The 23,750-nt window shown below is 54.6% G+C and overlaps 1 protein-coding gene across 3 annotated transcripts; it reads left to right on the forward strand.

The window, feature by feature from the left end:
* Positions 1-698: 698 nt before the first annotated feature.
* TP53INP2 (tumor protein p53 inducible nuclear protein 2) lies at positions 699-23,086 on the forward strand. 3 transcript variants are annotated; one of them, XM_064674422.1, is made up of 4 exons: positions 699-936; positions 9,926-10,259; positions 13,494-13,803; positions 15,307-23,086. In XM_064674422.1, exons 2-4 carry the CDS (start codon positions 10,136-10,138, stop codon positions 15,557-15,559), a joined length of 687 nt encoding a protein of 228 aa, XP_064530492.1. In that variant the 5' UTR covers positions 699-936; positions 9,926-10,135; the 3' UTR covers positions 15,560-23,086. The 3 variants fall into 3 exon arrangements, with proteins under 3 accessions (XP_064530492.1, XP_064530494.1, XP_064530493.1); XM_064674424.1 differs by lacking the exon at positions 15,307-23,086 and adding an exon at positions 14,908-15,279; XM_064674423.1 differs by having other exon boundaries at positions 700-936; positions 13,674-13,803.
* Positions 23,087-23,750: the final 664 nt, after the last annotated feature.

Raw genomic sequence — 23,750 nt, forward strand, 5'->3', positions numbered from 1 at the left:
GCCGTGTGACAAACCTGGCACAGAGTCAAACCAAACCCTTGGTCCCTGTGCTGAGGACAAAGGCAAACCTGGTGCTGCTGAGCATCCTGGGGGGTTGTGACACCCCTGGGATGTTCCTGGTCTGCAGGTCCCCCCAGACCTCTGCTCTTCTCGCAGGTGGGGTAATGACCGTGTGCCCCACCCAGGGGGTTCAGCCCCTCACTCACCCCCAACCCCCTCATTTGTGTCCCACCAAAGTTTCTCTTTGTATGAGGCTCCCTCAGTGCAGCAAGAGAAGGGAGCGGGTGTCCGAGAAGCCTCAAGACTCCGTCCCGTCCGTTCGGCAGTCAGGGCATCCCCCGCACCCTTCCTGTCCTCCACACACGCGTCCTCGGGGCGCTGCAGGCGGGGCTGGGCGCCATCGGGGCTCTTATGGCTTCAGCTCCTATTTTTCGTCCATCTCCTCCCTGCCCCCGCTCCCCGAGCCCCTCTCCCCGCCAGCGGCCCCGGGGGCCCCAGCCCTTCCCCTCCCCCCCGCACGCCGGGGGTCCCCAGCCCCTTGCCGCCCCCCTCCCGCGGGCCGTGCCCCACTCCGGGCCCCGTGGCTCGGAGGCGCCCGGGCCGCCCTCCCGCGTCCCCCGTCCCCACCCGGGCCGGGCCCCGCCGGCCCCGCCCTCCGGCGGCGCCCGCCCATTGGCTGCGGGCGCGAGGGGGCGGGGCCTCTTTGTGACGTCACGCTCAGCTGTGGGAAGGTCCCGATTTGTGCGGGGGAGCGGCGGGTGCGCGGCACAACCGGGGGGTCCGCTCGGCACCCACCGACACCGGCACCGGCACCTGGCCCCGGCACCTGGCACCGGCACCTGGCCCCGGCACCGCCACCAGCACCGAACAGCACCGCCAGCGCACGGCACCGGCTCTACCTCAGCGCCTCCCGCCGCCCTGACACCGCCACCACCGGTGAGTCCCGCGGGACCGGGGTCGGGCCGCGGGGTTGGGGCTCAGCGGGCTCTCTGCCCGTGCGGGAGGGGGCACCCTGAGGGGGGGTGTCCCCGGGACCCCCCGGCGCCGCGTCCCCCCCCGCCTGTTGTTTGTTTCTTCATCACCGGATTAAGACTCGCGGCCGTTCCGCGCTCCCATTGGCTGCGCTGCAGTGACGTTGCCTCATTTGCATATGACATTGAGACGTCATAACTGTCCCCCCCTGTCCCGCGGTGACCCCGCCGGGCCCGGGGGGGACATAGGGGCACGTGGGAGGTACCCGCAGTGGCCACGCGTGGGTGGCCCCGCGTGTCCTTCCCGTGCCAGTCGCAGCTGTGGCTCTTTCCCAGCAGGAAACATGGGTGTATCCCCCCTGTGTTGTTTAGAGGCTGTTTGGCTTTTTGGAAAAAAAATGTGAATGTATAATTATAAATGTGATATAAATATATGTAAACATATAAAATGTACAGAATGGTTTTGGATTGGGAAGGACTTTAAGGATCATCACGTTCTAACCCCCTACCATGGGCAGGGACACCTTCCTGTACTATATAGTATATATTATATACTATATAAAATATAGTGTATATAATATACTATATAAAATAAATACATGTAAAGAATGTAAATATATGCAAATCTAGAATACAGAAATGTATTATCTATTTAACTGATTTCCAGCAAATCCTTGGTGCTTTGGAATCCCTCCATCTTTAGCTCTTGCTTTCCTTCATAAATCCCACTGGTTTTAATGAGATTCAGATGTGTGCTTTCATATTTTTATTGAGTTTAATTGTGATTCCTGGGAAGGGGCCGTGCGTGGCAGGGGAAGGGTGCTGGCAGTGCCATGCTGACATCTGTGCTGTGGGGCAGCTCCACCACATCTCAGGATGCTGAGCCCAGGAGTCCATCAGGTACCACATCCTTCTGTTATTGCTGCCCTAAGAGCACCTGCTTTGAGACAGCTAAAAAATGACATAAGTCCTAAACGGGCAACTTTCCTCTGGGTTTAATGGCTCTCGCCTCAGCTCAGCTGAGCCTGGCAGGCCCTGGGAACTACTCCTGTTTCCATCCAAGGGGGCTCATTGTGTTAAAGCTTGGATTCTGTGGAGTGTAACTGTAGAAATGTGTTAAAAAGTACATTATTGCTTTTTAAATTCTTTCATACATATGTCTTGAGTACAGTGGAGCTACAGCCCTTCCCAGAGTGCCTGAGCAAAGGCACTGGCACCCTGGAATCCCAAAATACTGGTTTTAAGTGTCTCTCTTGGGCCCAGCAACACGCAGTGCTGAAGCTGCACCAGCGAGGGTTGAGCTGGGCAGGTGCCAAGTGCTGTCACTCATTTGGCCAAGGTTTTGCTGGGATAGGAAACCATCCCAGAAACCCTCCCAAAAGCAGGTGTTGGGCTCTGGTACAGGACTGTGCTGGACCTGCTTTCCCACTGAGTTTAGTCTACAAAGTGCCAAGAACTATTTTTTTTTCTCTAAAATAAATCTTTCCTCTCCTTTTATTTTTCGTCCTCCCCCCAAAAAAAAACCCCAAACGAACACACAACAAAAAAAGACAAAAGCTGTCTGCTGTAGCTCACTGTCACCGTTAGGAACCTGTTGCATGAAACTGGTGCTTATCTGGCTGAACACAAAGGGAAAAGCATAATGAAAGTTTTTCCCCTGGATAATAAACCGATAGCACCTGGTTGTAGCAAGACTGGAAAAACCTGCAATGTGAAGTTGTATCTAAGAGGTTTTTAGTGCTGATGACACAGCAAGCCCTGCTCCAGCAAGGGGAGGGCTCAAGTGGGCTTGGGGGAAATGGTGGGGAGCTTGGGGCTTCTGTGGTGTCAAAGTCCAATGTACCAGGTAGTTCAGCCTCTGTGATTTATGAGGGTGTAACGTTGGGCTGCTCCCCTCCTGGTGCTCCTCGGGATGCTTCACCTTGTGCATTCTAGAGAGGAAACTTCTAAAGTTTCGTAGGACAGCTCATGGCAAATCTAAAATTTCCTGGTTGCTCAGATCCTGCTGAACACTGACAGATTTTCCAGGACTGTGTGTGATGACATCACACTGATGCATTTGCATCAGCTGATGCAAATGGGGACACCTGCTCCAGGAAAAACATATTCTCCCAGTTGTGCAGGGTCCCCCTCCTTCAAGTGTGATCTGGAGGAGCATGTGGGGACTCCAGTCCCCACTGAGCTCCTGGACAGGCTTAGGAAAGCCCTTTCAGGTGCTGGCTTAGTCTGCCATTATTAAGAAGAGTCTCATGATTAAGAGGTTTTTTTTGGTATTTTTCTAACTGCTCTCTGCTTTCTCACCTCTCCACTCCCCTGATCTGCTGCAGAAGAGGCTCTAGCTGTGAATCAGCCTCTGGTTTGTCCATGCTGGCAGCAGCCTTGGGGTGCAGCTCTGCCCCTGTGCCCAGGGCTCCCCCCAGGGGAACCCCCTTAATGAGGCTGCTGGCAAAGCAAGGGGATCAGTTGGAGCTGCAGCACAATTGTTGTGGGACCAGTGTCCCACAATTAATCCAGCCCTGCCAAACTGCCCCAGGTAGGCCCTTATCCACTCTGGTCCCTCTCTTGATAGGGATGGATAGAGGACAGTACAGGGATGATGCACCAGTCATTTTTGGGGGTGATGAGCAGAGCCCCCCTAAACTGCACTCCCTTCTTTGTTCTGTGTTTCTGTGCCAGGTTTAGGACTTTGATACATCCAGCACAGAGAGCCTGTGAAATGCTTGTCTAATTTAGGTAAAATGAGTTGAAAATCCCATTTCCCAAGTGGGTTGGAGGAAGGCACCTGATTTATACCTCCACCGCCTGCCGGGATGACTGCGTGGGGTATTCTTAGCTCTACCAAGGAAGGACCGCTCCTGCCGCCTGGCAGCAGCATCCCTCCTGCCGCCAAGTATTTATGGAAAGTTTCAGGGAGCCTGTTGCCATTTCCAAGGGGAGTTGCTGTTGTTCTTGCAGACTGTGACTTTTAAGAGCTGCCAGTCCTGCGACGCTGCAGCTCCCACCCTGGCAAGCTCCAGGCGCATCCCGGGGCTTTACTGCTGCTCCTGTTGCCTATTCTTAGCTCCTGGGGTTATTTGCAGCAATGGTGACTCAGAAAACTAATTACCGTGTTGAGGTTTCTGAAGGGGAAAGAATAACTTGATGCATTGTGGTTTCCTTACTCCTACTTTAAGTTTTAATATTTAATACTTTCTGGCTCATTGTAAAAGCTGTTGGACTTTGTGGAAGGATTCTGATAAACATTCATTTAGAAACTCATCTGTCCCCAAGTGAATGTCACCTGTGGGCTGTCCCCTCATGCTGGCAGTGGCTGGGATGGAGTTGTCATGCCAAGTAAGGAAGTTTGTGGAAGCCTAGGAAGGATGGCAGCTGTCCTGTGGTGGTGGGTCTGGCAGGAGGTGGGTGTGTGGTTTCTGGAGCAGCTCAGCCCGAAGGATGTGGTGCATGGGCAGTCCCCTTGTGTCCCAAGGGGGAGGACACCTGGGACACATCTTCTCCAGGCAGAAAAGCCTGTCCAAACTGCTTATGTGGACACCACCTGTGGCTGGTGACAAGGCACAGCAGTGACTTAAATCCCCTGGCAGGGACACATTCGGGTCCCTCCTGCGCTGCAGTTCCTGTGAGGCTGCCGGCCCCAGTTCCCCTGGTGTAAATGGGGCAAACATTTCCCACAGGGAAAGCAGAGGCTTTCCAAATACCTGGAGAAACTTCAGAGCTTGATCTGCTGATGGTTATGGGCTGTCCCAGCCAGAGAAGTGCCTGGTGGAACCTGCTGAGACTGAGATGGCATATGGCAATCTCATTGTCTGGGTAACAGCTGGCCAAGAAGTCTTTTCACTTGTGAAAGGCTGAAGAGGTCACCCCCAGCGCTCCATGATGAGCTGATGGAGGAGCTGATGTTCTTGGTGGCTTGCAGAGAGGGTCTGGAGCAGCTGAAGGATGATGCCCTGATCACATTGGCCAGAAGCTGCTCCCTTCTCGGGTGGCTGGGAGATCGCAGACTCACAGAATGGTTTCAGTTGGAAGGGACCTTAAAGACCATCCTGTTCCAATCTCCCTGCCAATGGGCAGGGACACCTTCCACTAGCCCAGGTTGCTCCAAGCCCCATCCAACCTGGCCTCGAACACTTCCAGGGATGGGGCAGTCACAGCTTCTCTGGGCAACCTGAGCCTGGGCCTCACCACCGTCACAGGGAAGAACTTCTTCCCAATATCCCACCTAACCCTGTCCCCTGTCAGTTGGAAGTCATTCCCCCTTGTCCTTCCATCCCTTGTCCCAAGTCCCTCTCCAGCTCTCTTGGAGCCCTTTTAGGCACTGGAAGGGGCTCTAAGGTCTCTCTGGAGTGTTTTTTTCTCCAGGTGAACACCCCCAGCTCTGTCAGCCTGGCTCCAGAGCAGAGGGGCTCCAGCCCTCAGAGCATCTCCCTGGACTCTCTCCAGCAGCTCCATGTCATTCCTGTGCTGGGCCCCCAGAGCTGGAGGCAGCACTGCAGGTGGGGTCTCACCTGAGCAGAGCAGAGGGGCAGAATCCCACGCTCACCTGCTGCCCACGCTGTGGAATGAGCCCAGGACATGATTCGTTTTTGGGTACCAGCACATATGGCCAAGTCACATCCGATTTGTCACCCACCAGGACTCCCAAGTCCCTCTCCCCAGGGCTGCTCTCAACCCACCCAGCCCTCAGCCTGTGCTGATGCTGGGGGTTGCCCTGACCCAGATACAGGACCTTGCACTTGGCCTGGTTGAACTGCATGAGGTTCACATGAGCTCACTCCTTCTGCCTGCCCAGGTCCCTCAGGATGCCTCATCCCTTCCTTCTGCTCAATCAACTGCACCACACAGTTTGGTGTCATCCATAAACTTGCTGAGAGTTTCTGAGATCAGAACCTCATCCTGCCTCTTTAACCCAAGTTTTTCAGAGCAGACAGGATAAAGTGAGGGGGAGGATTAACTCTCATTTTGGCCCTTGCCTGCCAGGATCTCACTCCTGCCTCCACCCTGCAGGTTTGATCTTGAGGGCTCTGTCAGGAGCCCTCCACAGCTCCCTGGGCACCACCATGGGGCTGACTCTGCCACTGTAGCCCACCCATGTTCCATGGTACAGCATGGACCCCCTTGCATCAGTGAGGGATTCAAGGCCACCCCACGCTCCCTGGCTCAGGTAGGGTGATAGCTGGTGGCTTACTTGAATTCTTTGGGGAATGATCCTTTAAAATGATCAAGTTTTGCTCTTGGGGCAGTTTTTAACTCTTCCTGCTTCCCCCAGAGCTGTCACAGCTGCCCATGAGCCCCTGTACTCTGCCTGCAGCCCCCTGCCCTTTGCCTAACCCTCCGTAGTGCCGTGGGATTCCTCTGGAGCAGGACAGCCCCTGCTGACCCAGGACAGCCCCTGCTGACCCCTTATCACAGCGCTGACTGTGAGTGATGGGAGTGTGGTCCCAGGCTCTTTAATTATTGAGAGAAGGAAAATGAAGTTAAATTTGGGAGAGAAGACAATTGAAAATAATAGTGTCTGCTGTGTCTTCAGAAAAGGCAAGTTACTTCTGGGTTGGGGTGGGTACCTGGGAAGTCCAGACACCTTAGCTCCTGACTGGCTCATTGCCTGCACCCTCTGATTTTTTGGGGACCAACCTTTAAGCAGCAAATGCTCTAAGGTGTTCCTGAGGGGGCAGAGAGGGAACAGCCTTTTTACTGTCCAGTTAAAACTGTTGTCATGTTTTCATGAAAGAAAACTAAAAGGTTTTGACTGTGTCATTGGTCATTTGGCTTTGAGCTTGCTGGAGGATGAGCCAAGCCCACAGAGTGAAGGAAGCACTCCAGTGGTGCCAAGCCTGGCAGCAAGACATGCCAGACTGGCTTTGCTGAGGCAACAGGGAGAATCCTTGCCTGGCTCAGCCCCTGGCCTGTGGTAGCTGCTTGGGTGCTTTTCTGGGTGACCTTTCCCTGGAAGCCAAACTGGGGCTGCTGCCCTCCCCTGTCGCCATGTGCCAGCTCTTGTCCCCAGCTCTGCTGTTGGGTGACATCCACATCTAGGCAGGGGAAAGACTAAAAATTGCATGAGGCGGGTCAAGAGCATTGACAGTGTCCTCCCAGCATGGAGGGCTTGGGGTACAGCACAAGGGAACCTGCTGTCCCCAGCCCCAGTGTGTCACCCTGAGGACCTGCCTCATGACACTGGGTCAGCTTTGGCTCGGCAGTTCGGCCAGCCTGGGAATGCCCCAGCTCAATAAGCATAGGAACCCCCTCCTGGCCTCACACTGGGCCAGAGCCTTGGGGGACTGGAGCCCCCCGTGGCCTCTGTGCCTGCCACAAGCTGCCCTGTTCCCTCCTGCCTGGGGAGCTGGGGAGGAGAAAACAGCAGGAGGCCCTGAGACATCACCTGGGAGCTGTGGGGTTTCTGCCACTCTTTGATATTTAATAAACTTCTTAAATAAATAACATTAATATAATATTAAAAGCTATTTACTGAATAGGCAAGTGCTCAGGCAGATGCCAGGTTTCTAGGCAGAGCTGACATGTGATGAAACTGTGGCTGTGTGCCACAGCCCTCAGGGCCAACCCTGGTGCCCTTTGCCAACCTGGCCCAGAGGAGGATGGGTGCACATGGACATCCCGTGGGAGGGGAATCCCATTCCCTCGGTGTGGAGCACACGAGGGAGCCCAATGGGCCGGGTTTGCTCAGTGCCCAGCTGGGTGTCAGCCCCTCTTCCCGTTGTTTCCCTAACTTATACTATTATGCTTTAATGATGTGGTAAAGGGAGTCTCTGGATAACTCAATCATGAGCACTGGAGGATAACAGAATAGCTGAGGCCTTGCCACAGTCGTGGCTGTGATGGGGGCTGGGAGGTGAGGGCTCAGGCTGCAGTCAGAGAAACAACTCTTGTCATGTCTCAGTGCCCAAAACCTCCCTGCTCAGTGCCTTCGGGGGAAGCCAGGGACCCTCTAAGGACACAGAGTAGGGAGTCCTCCCTGACCTCTGATTCATACTGGTGAGACGCTCCATGAGCCTCAGCCAAGCCATCCCAGAGGGACTGGGAAGCTGGGCTGGACCCCTGAGCGCTGGGCTTTGGAGCTGGGTACAGCTGTAGCCCATGTTCTGCCCTGTGCCTCTGGGGCAACCGAGTCCCCTGGGGCTTGCAAGCTGCTCAAGGGGACAGGTAGTGTCATACTGCTGCCCTGGCCTTGCCAGGGAGGGAGAGCTGTGTGCTTCAGGGCTGCTCCATCACTCCCTTCTGCACCTGGGGGTGGCAGAGAGCAGAGCCCATGATGCCCAGGGGATCCCATCCAGGGATAAGGCTCCCTTGATTTCTCATTTTCTGCCTTGTGGAGCAGATGTTGTACCTACTAAGCCACCTGAGAGACAGTAAAAGGCACAGCCATCCCACAGGGATGAATGATGCCTGAGCCCCAGAACTTCAGAGAGTGCCCAGGCCAGCCACCTTCCCAGGATGCTGGGGCTGGAGAAGCCACTTCACTGGGAGGCAGGTCTGAGCTAAAACTTGAGCTACTGGAGGACTGGGATGTGTATGGACACATTGTGCCTCCCTGCACCCCTCCTTTTCCACACTGCCTAGAGCAGGTAGGGCTTCACCAGGGTGGAGGAACACTCACAGGCTCCATGGCCCCTTGGTCGACAGAGCCATGAACTGGGGATTTACCCTCTGAATGCACCCATGTCAGTGTGCCAAGCATGGCAGCACCCCACTCGCTCCTCTCCCTTCATGGAGCTCCTGATGGCATTTTAATGCCCTTTAATATCTCTGGACCAAAAGGTATTTTGTCCACACAAATAACAGTCTGCACCTTGTGGCTGCTGTCCCTGCGCCTTGCCAGAAGCTTGGCAGTCATTAATGAAGTTAGTGAGCGCTGACCTCTGCCCCCACCAAGGGAGATGTGCTTCCCCAGGGGTAAAACAACGATGAGCATAGATGGGGCAGAGACTGACCAAGGGCTGGGATGACAGGCTGGACATGAGCCAACAGTGTGTGCTGGCAGCCCAGAGTGCCAACAGCATCCTGGGCTCATCCCACAGCGTGGGCAGCAGGTGAGAGGGGGATTCTGCCCCTCTGCTCTGCTCAGGTGAGACCCCACCTGCAGTGCTGCCTCCAGCTCTGGTGCACTAGAAGGATGTGGGTCTATTGGAGCAAGTCTGGAGGAGGCCCTGGAGATGCTCTGAGGGCTGGAGCCCCTCTGCTCTGGAGCCAGGCTGAGAGAGCTGGGGGTGTTCACCCGGAGAAGAGAAGGCTCCAGGGAGACCTTAGAGCCCCTTCCAGGGCCTGAAGGGACTCTGGGAGAGCTGGAGAGGGACTTTGTGCAAGGGGCAATGGCTTCCAACTGACAGGGGGCAGGATTAGGTGGGATATTGGGAAGAAACTGTTCCCTGTGAGGGTGGTGAGGCCCTGGCAAGGGTTGCCCAGAGAAGCTGTGGCTGCCCCATCCCTGAAAGTGTTCAAGGTCAGGTTGGACAGGGCTTGGAGCAACCTGGGCTAGTGGAAGGTGTCCCTGCCCATAACAAAGGGGGTTGGAACAGGATGGTCTTTAAGGTCCCTTCCAATCCAAGCCATTCTGTGATTCTATGATAACGCTGTCCTCACTCTGCCTGCTGTGAGGGCCTTGGCATGTTCACCTGACTTGGGGACAGTGTTTGGCTCTGTCCCTGCCAGCTCTGGTGGATGGATCCCCTGGGAGACCCCACCCATGAGGAAGGAGACATGATATGGGGCTCGATGCTGGTGGAAGCTCCAGAGCACAGGCACCCAGCCCTTCACTGCTGCTTTCAGACACCGTGCCTGATGCCCTTGGAGGTGCCACCATCCGGGACAGCCCATGGCACAGATCAGTGCCAGAGCCACCTTTTTGCCGTCCCCTCAAGCCCGTCCAAGCTCCTGGGATACAGGAGGGCCATATTGCCAGCCAGTTCTAATCCATTATTCCTTTTTCTCTCCTTTTACAGGCCTTTGCACTGAAGCCAAGTGAAGAATCTCACAATTGCACTACACACCACTTAACTTTGATTCCTCTGGCAGCAAAGCGGCTCCGCCACCAACAAGACCTCGAGGGCTGTTTTTCCCCTCCCTGCACATCACTCCCATCTCCGTGCCTGGAAGCTGGTGCCCAGCAGAAGCTCTAACTCACTGTCCATCCCACTGGACCACTCCCCACCATGTTTCAGCGTCTCACCAGCCTCTTCTTCAGTGACAGCAATGCGCCAGAGGGCCTAGAGGAGCCCAAACCCTTTGTCGAGGAGGAAGAGGAGGAGGATGGCTGGCTCGTAATTGATCTTGCAGGTGAGGAAAGCAGCAGGACTGGCTTCCCACAGCCTCCGTTGAACTTTGTCTTTGCAGAGCAGGGCAAACCCCTTGAGATGTCAGCAGATGAGCTCACACCACATGGGATCAGCTCTGCCCTTCATCCTTTTTCCCCTGGTCCCCTTGCCCTGTCCATGGTGCCCAGCCGTGTGGTCACCGCAGCAGCCCCTGACCTGCTCCTCCTTTTTCCCAGTGATGATTCCTGACTTTCCACCAGTGTGGGAGAGTGTCAGCATCCCTGGCCGGGGCTGCAGCTGCTCAGGATCCTCCAGGTGTTCTGTGCCAGGATGGGACCCTGGCATGGCACCAGCCAGGGAGATTATCCAGAGTTTTGATGTGATCCTGCCCGCCAGGGCTCAGTGGGGTGGAGAACCCAGCCCTTGCAGGCTCTGCCCACCGGCTGCAGCTGAGCTGTGCCCTGGCCAGCACTTTTCCAGGAGGAGCCAGGCTCAGCTGCTCCCTGCTCTGCCTCTGCTGAAAGCAAAGCAGGAGCTGGTGGGACACCAGGGTTGTCCCCATGAGAGGATAGGTGGCAGGGCTGTCCCAGCTGGGGATATGCCACCAGTGATCTGGCTATGTTTGGGTCATCTGAGGGGAGCAAATCTCAGTTCCAAAGGGGTTATCTTCCCAACTCATTCCCAGTGCCCATGCCAAGCACAAGGGATGTTTGGCACCAGATCCCTGTACCTAGAGAACCCACAGGGCTCCCCCTTCCCAGGGACGGTGACAACCGTCCAGAGCCCTATTTGACACCAACCAGATGAATTGAATTCCTCCTGTGCAGAGCTTCTCCAGCTCCACGCAGACCCTGGAGTTTCTGTTGTGGCATTAGTGACTCAGCCAATTACAATGATATTTTTATGACCTTTTCATTCCAAATCCAGCAGTGACCATAGACAAACTCGCCTGCCTGTGCAGGAGCTCCTGGTGCCCGTGCTCTGTTAGCTGTGGTGCCTCAGCCAAGGGGGTTTAGGAGGAGAGTTTTGTCCTCCCTCCCTCTTGCAGGCAGCAGTCCTCTGAGCAGATGTTCCCTGCCTGTCCCCACCATGCTTGTTTTTGTGATGGGAGTTGTTCATTAGAGTTCTCCCCCATATCCCCTGGAGAGGGGACCAGAGCAGGAACAAGCCTGGGATGGGGGACAGGGATCTCTGTGCCTCATGGGAGGGAGCACTATGGAGAGCTGGTGGAGGTGATGGGTGGTGTGGGCATGGGCAGCTGTGCAGGGTTGCCTGTCCTCTGGGCTCTCAGCTGACTGTCTGGAGTGGGTCACAGCAGTGACATGGGAGGGGGCTGGTTGCAAGGACGTCCCTGGAGCAGCGGGTGTGCAGCTGCCAGGAGTCTGGGCCAGCTGGCAGCAGCTGCAGCGTGCCTAAAGCATGCCAGAAGGAGCCAGGAGTTTCCCCAGCCAGAGAAACACTGGCCTGTGCCCTGATCCCTGGGTCCAAGACTGCAGCTGGCTCCGAGGGGACCAAGGGTTGACTCTGGTACAAAACAGTCCCATTTTTTTCCCAGTGACGTGGCTGGGCTCTTGATGCAGCGCTGGCTTCCAGCAGCGTGTCTGCTTGCAAGGATCCCACTGCTAATTCCATTGCCTTCTGTTCCCACAGCAATCCCTGAGCAGTGAGGGACCAGATTCTTTCAGCCCTATTTCTGAGGCTGGAGTTATGTGAAGCACTTTAAAAGCGAAATGTGGAGGCTCCAGCCCCATCCTTCCCTTTGGAGCTGTGGTGGCCAGCAGCAGTTCCCAGCCTGGCTCCCTCCCAGCAGTTTAGGGAGCCTCCAGATTCGGTCCCTCTCAGCCTGATCATTACCCCAAAATGCACCCAAATTACCCAGATCTTCCAGGAGCATTTCCGATGCTCCTCTCACCCCCTTGCCCAGCCTGGCTCTGCTCAGGACCCAGAGAGGGAGTCAAGAGCATTTCCCAGGATATGGCTGGGAGTATATCCCCAGGGATTTGAGGATCCTGAAAAATTGCTTGTGACATTAAAACCCAGGTTGGCAAAGGATGGGAACAGGGAGCCCTGGAGAGGCTGCACTGAGCCCCCTGCCCCTGTGCCCACAGACCCCTGTTGTGGGAGCGCTGCTGGACTGGGGATGCTCCAGCTGGGTTCAGTGGCTGTCTCCAGGCAGACAAATAATCTACAGCCCATCATGTCAACAACTATTAATAACCTGATATCCACTGACCTGGAGAAAGACACTCTCATGTTTGCAAGGCCAGTTGTGACCTGTCCTGAGCCCTGGGCTGGGGCATCAGCTAAGGGAGGAGCTGGAGATGCACAGAGCTGGGAATACCATGCTCATGCTCATGCACTGCATTTCTCCACGCAAGAACACATTCACCTTTGATTCCTCATGCTCCCTCACCCAGTCACAGGGTCACATGCATCCATATAGATATTGCACTGCCTCCCCCCTCACTGACACAAGTTCCCTCAAATCCCCCTGATGAGTCTGGGAATGGGTTCACCTAACCTTAGGTGCAGGCCCCTCCCATTACACCACCAATAATTCCAAGCACAAGCAGCCCAGGAAAGCAGCAGCCCAAGTGCTTTTGCCAGGTAGAGATGAGGAAGGGAAAGCATGGAAGGCTGACCATTGGAGGGGTGGGGGGGTAAGCTCCCGTATCAGGCACCCAAAATTTGGCCTCTAAGGGACTGAAGCTGAAGGCACAGTGAAAACCTTTGCTGAAGAATTTATTCCTGTGATTTCTTCCAGAGAAAAGGTGTGGACTGTTTTTCCCCTCTGTGTGTGCTTGGTTTCCATGTTTGCAAAGTGCTGGGTGGTGTTTGTGGGCGCAGGCATGCTGGCGTTCCTCTGGAGCGGCACGGCACGGCACGGCTCAGGTGCCATCCGAAAAGCCAAAAGCAGCGTTTCTTGCTGCCTGAACTTTCTTCCTTTTGAGAAGGAAAAAAACCCGTTGCTGCAGTAAACCCTGCTGGTTCCCCCACTTTTTGGTTCAACTTGCCTAACCAGGCTCCTTTCCATGCTGAAGCCGGGTCCCTCGGCAGCGGTGGGTGCTGGTTGGGGCGGGGGCACGGCCGACGTGTCCCTCCCCGCGGGGCCGCGCCCGTCTCTGGCGGTGGCGGTGGCGGTGGGGTGTCTCTTGCACTAACGATGCCCCTTTCTCTCCCCCCTCCCCTCCCCACTGTACATGGTATGTGTGTGTGTCCCCGCTCGCCCCGCATGGCTCTGCACCCCCGCCCCCAGGCAGCCGTGCCCGCCCCGGCCCAGCCCGGCGAGGGGGTGCTGGCGGTACCGGGCGCTCGGCGCGGCCCCGCCCGACGCCCCCCGGTCCGCCACCGCCACCAGCCGCTTCCCTGGCTCCGGCCGGTCCCTGCTTGATGGACGAGAGTTGGTTTGTCACCCCTCCCCCCTGTTTTACTGCAGAGGAGCCCGGCCCTGACGGCGTGGGGAGCAGCCCCATGGAGGACCTGCTCATCGAGCACCCCAGCATGTCCGTCTACGTCACCAGCACCCTCGAGGTGGATGGGGAGGGCCTCGAGGACGATGCTGCCGGGTGAGTGCACTTTGAGGGTGTTTGTTAGGGACTGGCAGCCCCAGCACCTGCTGAGGGACCGGGGTCAGCCCTGGCATCCCAAATCCCCTCGTACACCCGAGAGTGTGTCCCATGGACAGAGTGGACCAGTGGGGGACATCAGTGTCCCCATGCCCCATCTCAAGGGAGTACTCTGCACATCTGGCCAGATGCCGTGCAAGGCTGGCAGCCCCTGTGTCCCAAAATCCTCTGCTGAGGAGGTCTCAGCAGCGTGTTTGGACAGCCATGGGTGCAGGACTGTGAGCTTGGCACTGGGCTGTGGCAGGAGAGGGGTGTGTCCCCTGCCCCAAGCAGGGTCTCCTGGTGTGGCTTATGCCACTCATGCTGATTGCCACCTGTGCTAATACCGCCTGTCACCGCATCACCAGTCTAGGGGGTTGCCAGGCTGGGCTTACACGGTTGTTTTCCATAGGTATGGCCCAAACAAAGCAAACCCAATAGGACAGGGTGGCCTTTGGGCACAGTGGTCCCCTTGGCTCCCCCAGGCAGGAAGGTGCTGAAGCCCCCCTCGATCCCGCTTCTGACCCCATGCTGGCCCAGCACAGGGGTATCCCACAGCTGTGTGGGAGTGGGACACCACCAGCTTCTTGCCCCAAGCTGCAGCTTAGCACAGGAGGAAAATAAACAGAAATGCCCCAAATGGCCTTGCTGCCTGCTGCTCCCCAAGGCCTGTGGGCTGGAGTCCTCCCCACACATTCCTGGGACCACAGCCTGGAGCTCTGTCCTTCCCCAGGGCTGCCTCCAGTACGCAGAGAAAACCTGAACTGTGCGTGTGCTCAGCCCTGCCACTGCTGGCTGAGCCCCGGCTCCCACCGTGCCATGGGGTCCCTGCTGCCCCCCAGTCCCAGCCCTCCAGCATCTCCCCCAAGAGCCCCTCACTGGGACAGGGGAGGAGTAAGAATTCAGGGTAAACTTCACCCTGGGCTAGGGGACACCATTCCTGTCAGGGGACACTGTTCCTGGCTAGGGGACATCATTCATAGTTAGGGGATGCCGTTCTTGGCTAGGGAACACCATTCTTGATTAGGGGACACTGCTCCTGGCTAAGTGACACCATTCCTCCAGGACTTCTCTTTCCAAAGTCTCCCTGAGAGCCACAGCTTGATCTCCAGAGCTTTAGAGGCTCTTCAGTGATGGAGGGGGCAGAGAATGGCCAAAGGGAACTCAAGACTAGCAAGGGGACAAAAGGGGTCACAGTGGAATGGAGACAGACCAGGCTCAAGGGACTTAGCTACAGTAAGGGGCTGTGGGAACACCCCGTTCCTGGTGGTGTCTGGATTTGTCCAGGTGTCCCAGAGCCTGCCTTTGCTGGAGCATCCCTGCCCTCGGGAGACTGTTGGGGCAGGAGGTGCCCGGCCCATCCCAGGGCACAGTGTGTGGGGAGGGGGTTGGTGCCCTCGGTGCCCTTCTTGGTGGGGAGGGTGAGGGCGATGCCATCGCCGCTGACAGCTCCTCTCTCTGCAGGGAGGTGCCGGAGCCGCGGCTGGAGCGGCACGTGGCGCACCATGGCCGGTCCCTGGCGGTGAAGGCGGCCATCCTGGACAAGGTGGGGCAGGCGCAGCGGGTGCAGCGGGCCAAGCAGCTGGCGGAGCGGCACCGGCTGGGCCAGAAGGCGCTGCAGCGGCAGAACCGCGCCCGGCAGCGCCCGCCCCGCCGTGCCAAGCAGCTCCCCGGGGCCTTCGTGCACCAGCCCTGCCAGCGCCACTGCAACTACTGACCTCGCCGGGACGGCTGCGCTGCCGCTGCCCCGCCGAGGGGGCCCTCACCCCCTGACACTGGCCCCCGGGAGTGCCGGCCCCCATGGACACCGGTGACACCGGCTGCGGTTCCACTCCACGCCCCCCACTCCCACACGCCTGGCCCACACTCCTCATCTTCCTCCACCCGCCCTCACTGCTCCCCTCACCCCTCGCCCTCGATGCCAGCTGGGCCAGCAACCTCTGGAGCTGCTGGCATGGAGGGCCATGCTGACCCCTCCACCCTCACAGCCTCGCCAGCCTTCACACAGGAAATCGGTATTCCCTGGGAAATCACCTGTTCCCAAAATCCATGGCGAAGCCTGTTTGTCCTGACAAGCCTGTGACAACAGTGCCTTTCCTCACCACATCATGACTCCACGTACAGCCAGGCTGGGATGTCACAGAGACACCGAGCAAAGGTGAAAAGAGAAACAAAGCCACGAGATCTGGGATTTTTAGGAAAATCTCGTCAATGACACTAAGTAATGCTTCCGTCCTGCACAACCAGCAAATACTCCCCTCCCTCCTTGACTTCTTAGTTACGTTTTTACCATGATAAACCCCCACTGCAGGTCCTGAAGGGGCTCGTGGTGGGAAGCACTGGTGGAACCTTTGTGGCTGGGTCAGCCAGGTGGCTCCTGATGCATCACGGTGTTTTTTTTAAATCAACCTTAAAAGCAATCTCAGGAATCAAAGCACCATCCCAGCACCGTGCCGGAGCCCTTGGCCACTGTGCTTGGAGGGGTGGCCAGCCCAGGGCAGTGGTGGCATCACCGTGGCTGGTGGCCCCACCCGAGCGAGCCCCTTCCTCCTGGAGCCACTCGCCTGCCCCAGCCACACCTCTTTCCCTACAGATGCGCCTGTATATGTTTGTGTATATATTTCCCTCCATACCTTTATACTTGGAAGAGGCACTGTTAAGCCAAGGAGCATCGGCTGCCTGGTGTCAATCCCTGGGAGGGGAGCAGAGGCAGGGATCTGCACAGCTTCCCTGAGGTGGCAAAAGCATGTCGATGGTGGTGGTGAAGAGATGCTGAAGAAGAGGCCAGAGGGAAGAGGCCGAAGTAAGGACAAAGATGGGTCTAGGAGTGGCTGCAAAGGGTCAGGATGGGGCAGGCCTGAGTGAGAGGATTGCTGTAACAGGAGCTGTAACAGGTGCATCTTCTTTCCCCATCCCCGCTAAAAATTGCATCCTTTCCCATGAAGGGCCAAATCCCATTGTAGAAAACATTGATTTTTAAAAATCCCTCCCCTACCTGTGACAGATTCATTCTACCTTTGGAAGAACGTGGTCTAGACTTTTCACTGGCTCCAACACCAGCTGAGATGGCTCTAAACCCAGCAGAAATTTGCTGATCGCCCCCAGCTCCCTCCCTTTAGGGACAGGTTTTGCACTTTGTGCCCTGGGAAAGTATCTGGCTTGTGGCCAGCTCACAGCCTGAATTCCTACCCTCTGAAAAAAGAAAAACCCTTACAACCCCCCCAAAAATTCTGATTTCATGAGAGTTTCTTCCATTCACCATGTTACATCCCTTAATATTAGCCGGGGACCTCGGCTGAAGGAATTGTGGTGAGCCCAACTTCAGACAGCTGGTAGTTATTAATTCTTTTAAAGAGATTAAAAACAAACTTGTCCAGGCTCTGGGTTGGGGAGCCTGGCCCGCAGGAGCCGGATGCTGCTGCTCACCTGCAGCGTTTCTCCTCCACTCCGATGACGTAGTGTTCCCAAAAGCACAGAGCTGGGGAAGTCGATGTTACCCCCTGCCCTTGGCATTGTCCCACACTCCTTGGGCCTCCTGGCAACCTCCACCCCTTGCTGAGCCTGAGACCACACTGGAGATCGCCCTGTCCCACCTCTAGTATCTTCTTGGTGAAGACACTGACTGGAGGGGAACGTTTACCCCCTTTGGCTTCCTGGGCTTTACATAAATGCCTTTTCTTCCCCCTGAAGTGATGCCTGGTGTGAACCAGGAGCATGGAATGTGCAGAGACTCTGGCAAAGGTGCTTGTGATGACAAGCAGGGCCTGAGCCCGAGCTCCCGGATGTCCGATGAGGTGCTGTCTTCCCTATCCCACTCTTCCCATGTTGCTGGATGATCTGCTCTGTGGCCACCAGGCAGAACCATTAGAGGAATCATTTTCTCTCCAGCCCAAAAACACATCAAGAAGTGGAGAAGCCACACAGCATCCTGCCCCCCAGCCTGTTCTCCACTGCAAATTCTCCTCCTGCACATCCAAGTCGCCGCCAGTCCCTCCAGAGCACTCCAGAAATCAGAGGCTGGTTGCGACCCCATTACCCTCCACAGCTCCCAGAGGAACAGGCAGCAGTGAGCTCAGGGCAGATCCTGCCCTGTTACACCTACCAGGCTTTCCTGTGCCCACTGGTCTGCATGGAAATGGTACCCCAGGAGAAATCCCTCATCGAAATCCTCCTCTGTGTCCTGCTCATCTGTTGTGAACCAGAACCTCTTGGCCATGTTCCTGGGGAGCTTGGGGCAGCCATGGCACTGACACTGACACCCAGCCCCCAGCTCCCAGCCTCCCAGGCACCCATTTTCAACAGGTGATGCTGGTTTTCAGAAGCAAATGCAAACTGTTCTTTTCCTTTCTTCTTTCCATGTCAGTCTGAGGTGTCTTTCCTCATGCTGTGCCCAGCAAGCACAGGACATGAAGCAGAACTATTATCACACTTTATATCCAGAGTATGATTATAAAGGATTAATAAATTATTACTGTTTTCATGAAGAGGTTAAACCACAGTCCAAGCAGGTTAGCAGAGTGCATGTACCACAGCAAACCTCTGCTCCTGCGACCCCCCTCTGTTGTTTGCACACTTGTTGTGTATTAACACCTAACACTCACCTGCCAACCCCCTGCAAGGCGACTGTCACCCCCTAGTGTGACCCACCCTCCCTGTGCTGTGGCAAAAGGGTGTTCAACCTGTGCTCCTGCCCAGCAGTAAGACTTCCTGCCCGCTGTTGCCAGAACAAGAAAATTCCTTTTCATTGAGGTTATTTGTCTCCTCGAATCTTAAAACAAATGAAAGGTGCTTAAAAACTGAGAACTTTGGTGTGTGCACCTGTGTGCATGTGTAGATACTTCACAGCCTGGTGTGGGTGTTCAGTAGGTGGGGTTGAGTTTTTTAGGGGTTTATTGGTTGGGGTTTTTTTTGCACCCAGTGTTGTGATGAGTTGGGTGGTGCTCCTGATGGGAAGGTGCTCACAGGGAGCCCTTGGGCTGGTCCTGCTGGGACAGCTGGGATGATTTTGCTTTCTTTTCTTTACTTTTGTAGGGGGAAACTACAGCATGGACTCAGGGACAAACCAATCTGCTGGGGTCTTTAAAAATGTCTTTTTTCCAGGCTTCTCTGCTAGGATGTGGGGTTTGGTTTGGTCTGTGAGGGATGTTGCAGGGATGGGGCCTGTGGCAGAACATGGTGGTGAGAGGCTGCCCAGGCTGTGTTGGAAGAGCTGCAGGGTTTGGTGCTCTGACATTCCAGTGTGGAAAAGAAGCTGTGGCCCCTCATGGTGGGGCCATTCCTGGGCAGCAGCCCCTCTTTGCTTGTTCATGTCCTGAGAATTCACCTTATAGTTGCTAGAATGTGGCTTGTCCCTTTTTGGACTTTTCTGTGAACAACCAGGTACAGATTTTCAGCACTGAGCCTCCAAGGATTTGGGAAGTGCAGCAGAGCTGGACGTTCTGGCCTGACTCCTACGACATCACTGGGATCAGGAGACAGCCAGGATGGGGGAAGCCATTGGAACAATCACCTGGAAAAATGGTGATGTAGGTGACAGGTGGATTTGAGGGAAGATATTTTTGTATTTCTTGCACTGAAAGCATAAAAAAAGGAAGAATTCCTGGTGGAGAGGCCTGGGCAAATCCCTGTTCAGTAAATGCCAGCTTTTCTGGGCAGCATGGCAGTGCTGGGGTTCAGACAGGTGAGATGGGTCCAGCCACAGCAGCAGCTTTGCAGCCCTGTTCTGGAATTGCAGTGCGGAATGGGCACGGACGGGCAGCTGGGAGGGCAGTGCTGTCAGTGCTGGCTGGAGCTTGTGGAGGCAGCACACCCTCTACAGTGGGAAGGATCTTTCCACCACCATTGAAGCCCCCATGGTGTAGGAATCTTCTCCAAGCAAGATTTGCATCTCAGTTGAGTTGTTTTGGTCCGGCTGCCCTGGTACTTGTGCGATGGATGAACCCAATGTGTGGCAAGGCTCCCCCAGCCAGCAGGACGGGAGCGGGAAGGGTGGCCCTCCTGCAGAAGTGCCGGCTCTTGGGATGTGTCAGGACACCCCCGTGCCCCCCACCTTCCCATAGCTGTGCTTCCTGCACCGGTCAATGCCAGGCTGGAGGCCACGGCACATGTAGGACACTCACTGGCAGCCAAAACAAAGTCCTCACCCCGGATTTTGGCTGTTGCTTGTGCTACAAGGCCGGGGGGGGGCTGCTAAGGGAGTAGCGGCAGAAGCCTTCCTCACCTGTGTGAGTGCTGCAATCTGCACTCACAAATCTGCTTTCCAAAAACCTCTGCTGCAAAAGCTTCATCTGGGAGGAAAACAGTTCTTTTCATGGGCGTCGGCGTTTCTTTCTCATCATGGATAACATAAATGCATGGCTCATCCCAAAGACCGCTGTGGGAATTTTCTCTCTTTAGGCATGTTTCTAATCAATAATTTTACATCATACCGATACCTTTTCCTCTTCCATCCACCCCCAGTGGGGAGAAAAATACCCACTTAGATGGCTTATCACACCAGTCAAAACAAAAAAAAATATGAAAAAAAACTACAGTGAGGTTATAAGCTTGACTCCCACAGCTTTGCAGTCACTCCTGTGGAGGACCAGTATAAATTCCAGTGCCCTGCATAAAGTGGAAAGTAAATGTTATGTGAATTTATTGAAAAACAATTGAGTGCCCAGAGATTACACATCTAATAATTAGGAAACGGACAGTAAGAAGTGATAGGTCACCTCAAGTCAAGCAAAATGGTTTTCAGCATCTGCCAGAAGGCAGCACTGAGCCGCGCTGGCCTGGGAATGGGTGGTGACGGTTCCTGAGTGTCCAGGTAAAAATGAGAGGCCATCTGTGTCCAGCTGGTGCCACGGGGACTCTCGAGCCACCAGAGATTGTCAGCCACCACCATTCCCACAAGCGACTTGGATGTGCCTCAAGTTTGCTGCTCCTTTGCTGTCTGCATTCAGAAATGCTGGTGGCAGGAGAGATGTGCCAGCACCCCACAATTGTCCCCAAGTTCTCAGAGATTCCCACCAAGTCCTTCTCCACCACAGGACTGTGTCTGGTGACCTCCTCAGCACAGCTACTCACAGGGACTGGAATCTGAGGACAGACACCCACAGCACTGGCAGCCTCTCCATCCCGGGGATCTGCCATGGTCAGACCCACCTATCAGACCTTCTGGGGACATTAATGGGCCTTAGTTGGGGCTGATCCCCTTAGGGTTTGTCTTCTTTAGGGTGGAGCTTTCTATTTCTGCCTATTTCTCTCAGATATGCTCAATACAAAGTCAGTAATTTCCCATCATCTTCACAGGCTCCATCCTCATCCCATTCTCATGATCGGAGTGGCTGCCACAGATCGCTTGAATGTGGCTGTAGGAAGAAGCTGCATGCAGCAGTGGGAGAGGCTCTGCCTGGCTGGCAAGTCCCTCCTTTGGTGAGAGGTGTCCTCAAACCTGTTAGAGATGCCACTTTGTCCTCCACTTGTCTCCAGGACCCCAGTGGTGGGAGCACTTAACAGCCGTGGGCTCTGGACAGCCGGACATAGCTTGGGCAGGAGGTCTCCCCCTTCCCTGCCATCCATCGATGTGTCTTCCACCAGCTTTTCTTTTTGCTTCTTAAGAGTCTGTGTCATTAACTAAACCCACAACTTTCCTTAAAAGGATGAGGATGACGAGGATGAGCAGCTCCATTTAATAGCAAAGATGGCTCTTACATGTGATTCTCTTTTCAATTCTTCTGTGCAGAGCGGTGACACCCAGGCATGTCCCCTGTACAGTCATTCAGAGCCTCCTGGGCTGCCAAGGGGGTTGCTTTCCCAGCCCCAGAGATACAGGTATGCGACCCCATGTCCCAGAGCATGAAAGCTGCTGCAAAGCTTTGGTTCTGTTACAACTAAACCTGAAAATCCTTCTGCCTTCCACTCTGATCCTATTTCATTACCTGTATGTGGGGAAGATTTTATTCCTTGCAAATGGAGGGGGAAACAGCACAGTAAGTTCTAAGTGTAACATAAAAATGGGTTGCACAGGGAGCCCAAAATTCCTCTGCTCTTTCACATTCACCTCATGTTTCCTTGTTGGGGAAGCTGGGAGCAGCTGTGCCCAAATCTCGCTGAAATCTTATCCTCAGCCTTATGCTTCAGGAAGTCGAGGGATGAGGGGACAGCACAAGGTCTAACAGTAAACTAGTAAAATTTTCTCTTGTATCAGAACTGTTCTTGTACAGAGCCACCGAGCACTGCAATATTCTGTCTGTATGTATCGACCCCAAGTATTCTGCTTGTAAAACTCATCCCTGCACATTATCCATCCCTATGCTGGACTGACTGTACATGTGCCTTCACCCTTTTTCATGGTTTGTCATCTTTTTTTAACACAATTACAGAACTTGAATAAATCACTGAACTGCAGTTACAAGTCCTATGCAAGAGGTGACTGGGGAGTCAGTTTTTGATATTTCTGTGTTTCTGTGTTGTTTTTAAAGTTGCCGTGAAGACTTTTCAGAGAAGCTCAACAGAATGATTACCCCCCAAAACATTCAGATTATTATATTTTTTTTTAGCTAAAAGCATTTAGCATTTTGGATGCTAAATCTTTTAGCAGCTTTGAAAAGCTCAGCCTAAACTCCAGTTCCTCACTGGGCCATGCATGGAGAGCAAGAGCAGTAGCAGGAAGGACGAGCACCAGAACAGCCGGCATGTTCCACAGCCGGTGTTTCCTCTCAAGAGAAAGGTTGGAAAAGGTTGCCTTAAACCTTCCCTAAAATGCATCGGAGAATGTTCCCATCCCCAGTTGCCCTGCGCCCACTGCCAGCCTGGGGCAGAGCGGGCACATGGCTGTCAAGCAGCTCTCCATCACCAGGCTCTGCTGAATGCCTTAACTGGGGCCCAGCTGCCACTCTGGACCTTGGAGAAGAGGCAAAAACAAGGTCCATGTTTTTCTACATCACCTATGCTGTAGGACTGAAACCTTGTCCGAAACTCAAAGCTAACAAAATCCGCCCTTTTCGTGTGTTATGTGTTCAGTCGTGTGAGCGAGGTTAGTAGGGAAAGGGCGTCTCCTCCTCCTAGGGCACTGTGTAAACATTTGCTGTGTGTCAACAGAGTGAAGGACACGACTGCCTGGGATACGTTGTGTAGTGTGCCTGTGTGTATGTAACCTGGTTTTGGTTGTTAGGTTGTAATGCTGTCTCTTGATTGAGAAAAGAAATCTAATATAAAGAAAAATCACAAGAAATAATAAAAAAAATCTATTTAAACTCTATTTTATGTGTATTCCTTTTAAAGCCTGCAAGTAAATCTGTCTACAAAAACCTCTGTTTTTGTAAAAAAGCTTTTAAAAGTCAATTCTGTGAGAGACCGGTAACAGAAGAATGTCCCCTTTGAAGATAGGGATGCGCAGGAGAGGGGATGGCACAGGCTGAGGTGTTGGAGGGGATTTTTTTCCCTTCCCAAGCCCTACAACTCAGTAGGCGATGGACAGAGCTAAAGCATATGCGGTTTGCCCTGGGAAAGCACAGAATCCCAGATGAGCTGATCCCTGCAGCATCATCTGTTTCTCCAAGCACATACTCTGCAGTGTGAGACGTTTTCACCACCCACTGAGAGGCAGAGATGCCTCCAAGGTGATTAAGGGCTTGGAACATCCAGCAGATGAGAGGCTGAGAGCTGGAACTGCTCAGTCTGGAGAAGGTTCAGGGACATCCCGCCCATGTGTGCAGATTCCTGATGGGGGAAGTACAGAAGACAGCCAGAACATTCTCAGCCTGGGGCAGGGTGAGAGGCATAAATTGAAGTAAAAAAAAAAAAGAGAAATGTCATTTAAACACAAGAAAATGTTTTTTTCTTCTAGAAACTTCTAGAGTGGTTGGCCACAGAAGCAGGTTGAGAGGTTGAGGAGTCTCCATCCTTGGAGATACCCAAGATGG

Source organism: Pseudopipra pipra, chromosome 17, assembly GCF_036250125.1.
Source record: "Pseudopipra pipra isolate bDixPip1 chromosome 17, bDixPip1.hap1, whole genome shotgun sequence".
Classification (NCBI taxonomy): Eukaryota; Metazoa; Chordata; class Aves; order Passeriformes; family Pipridae; genus Pseudopipra; species Pseudopipra pipra.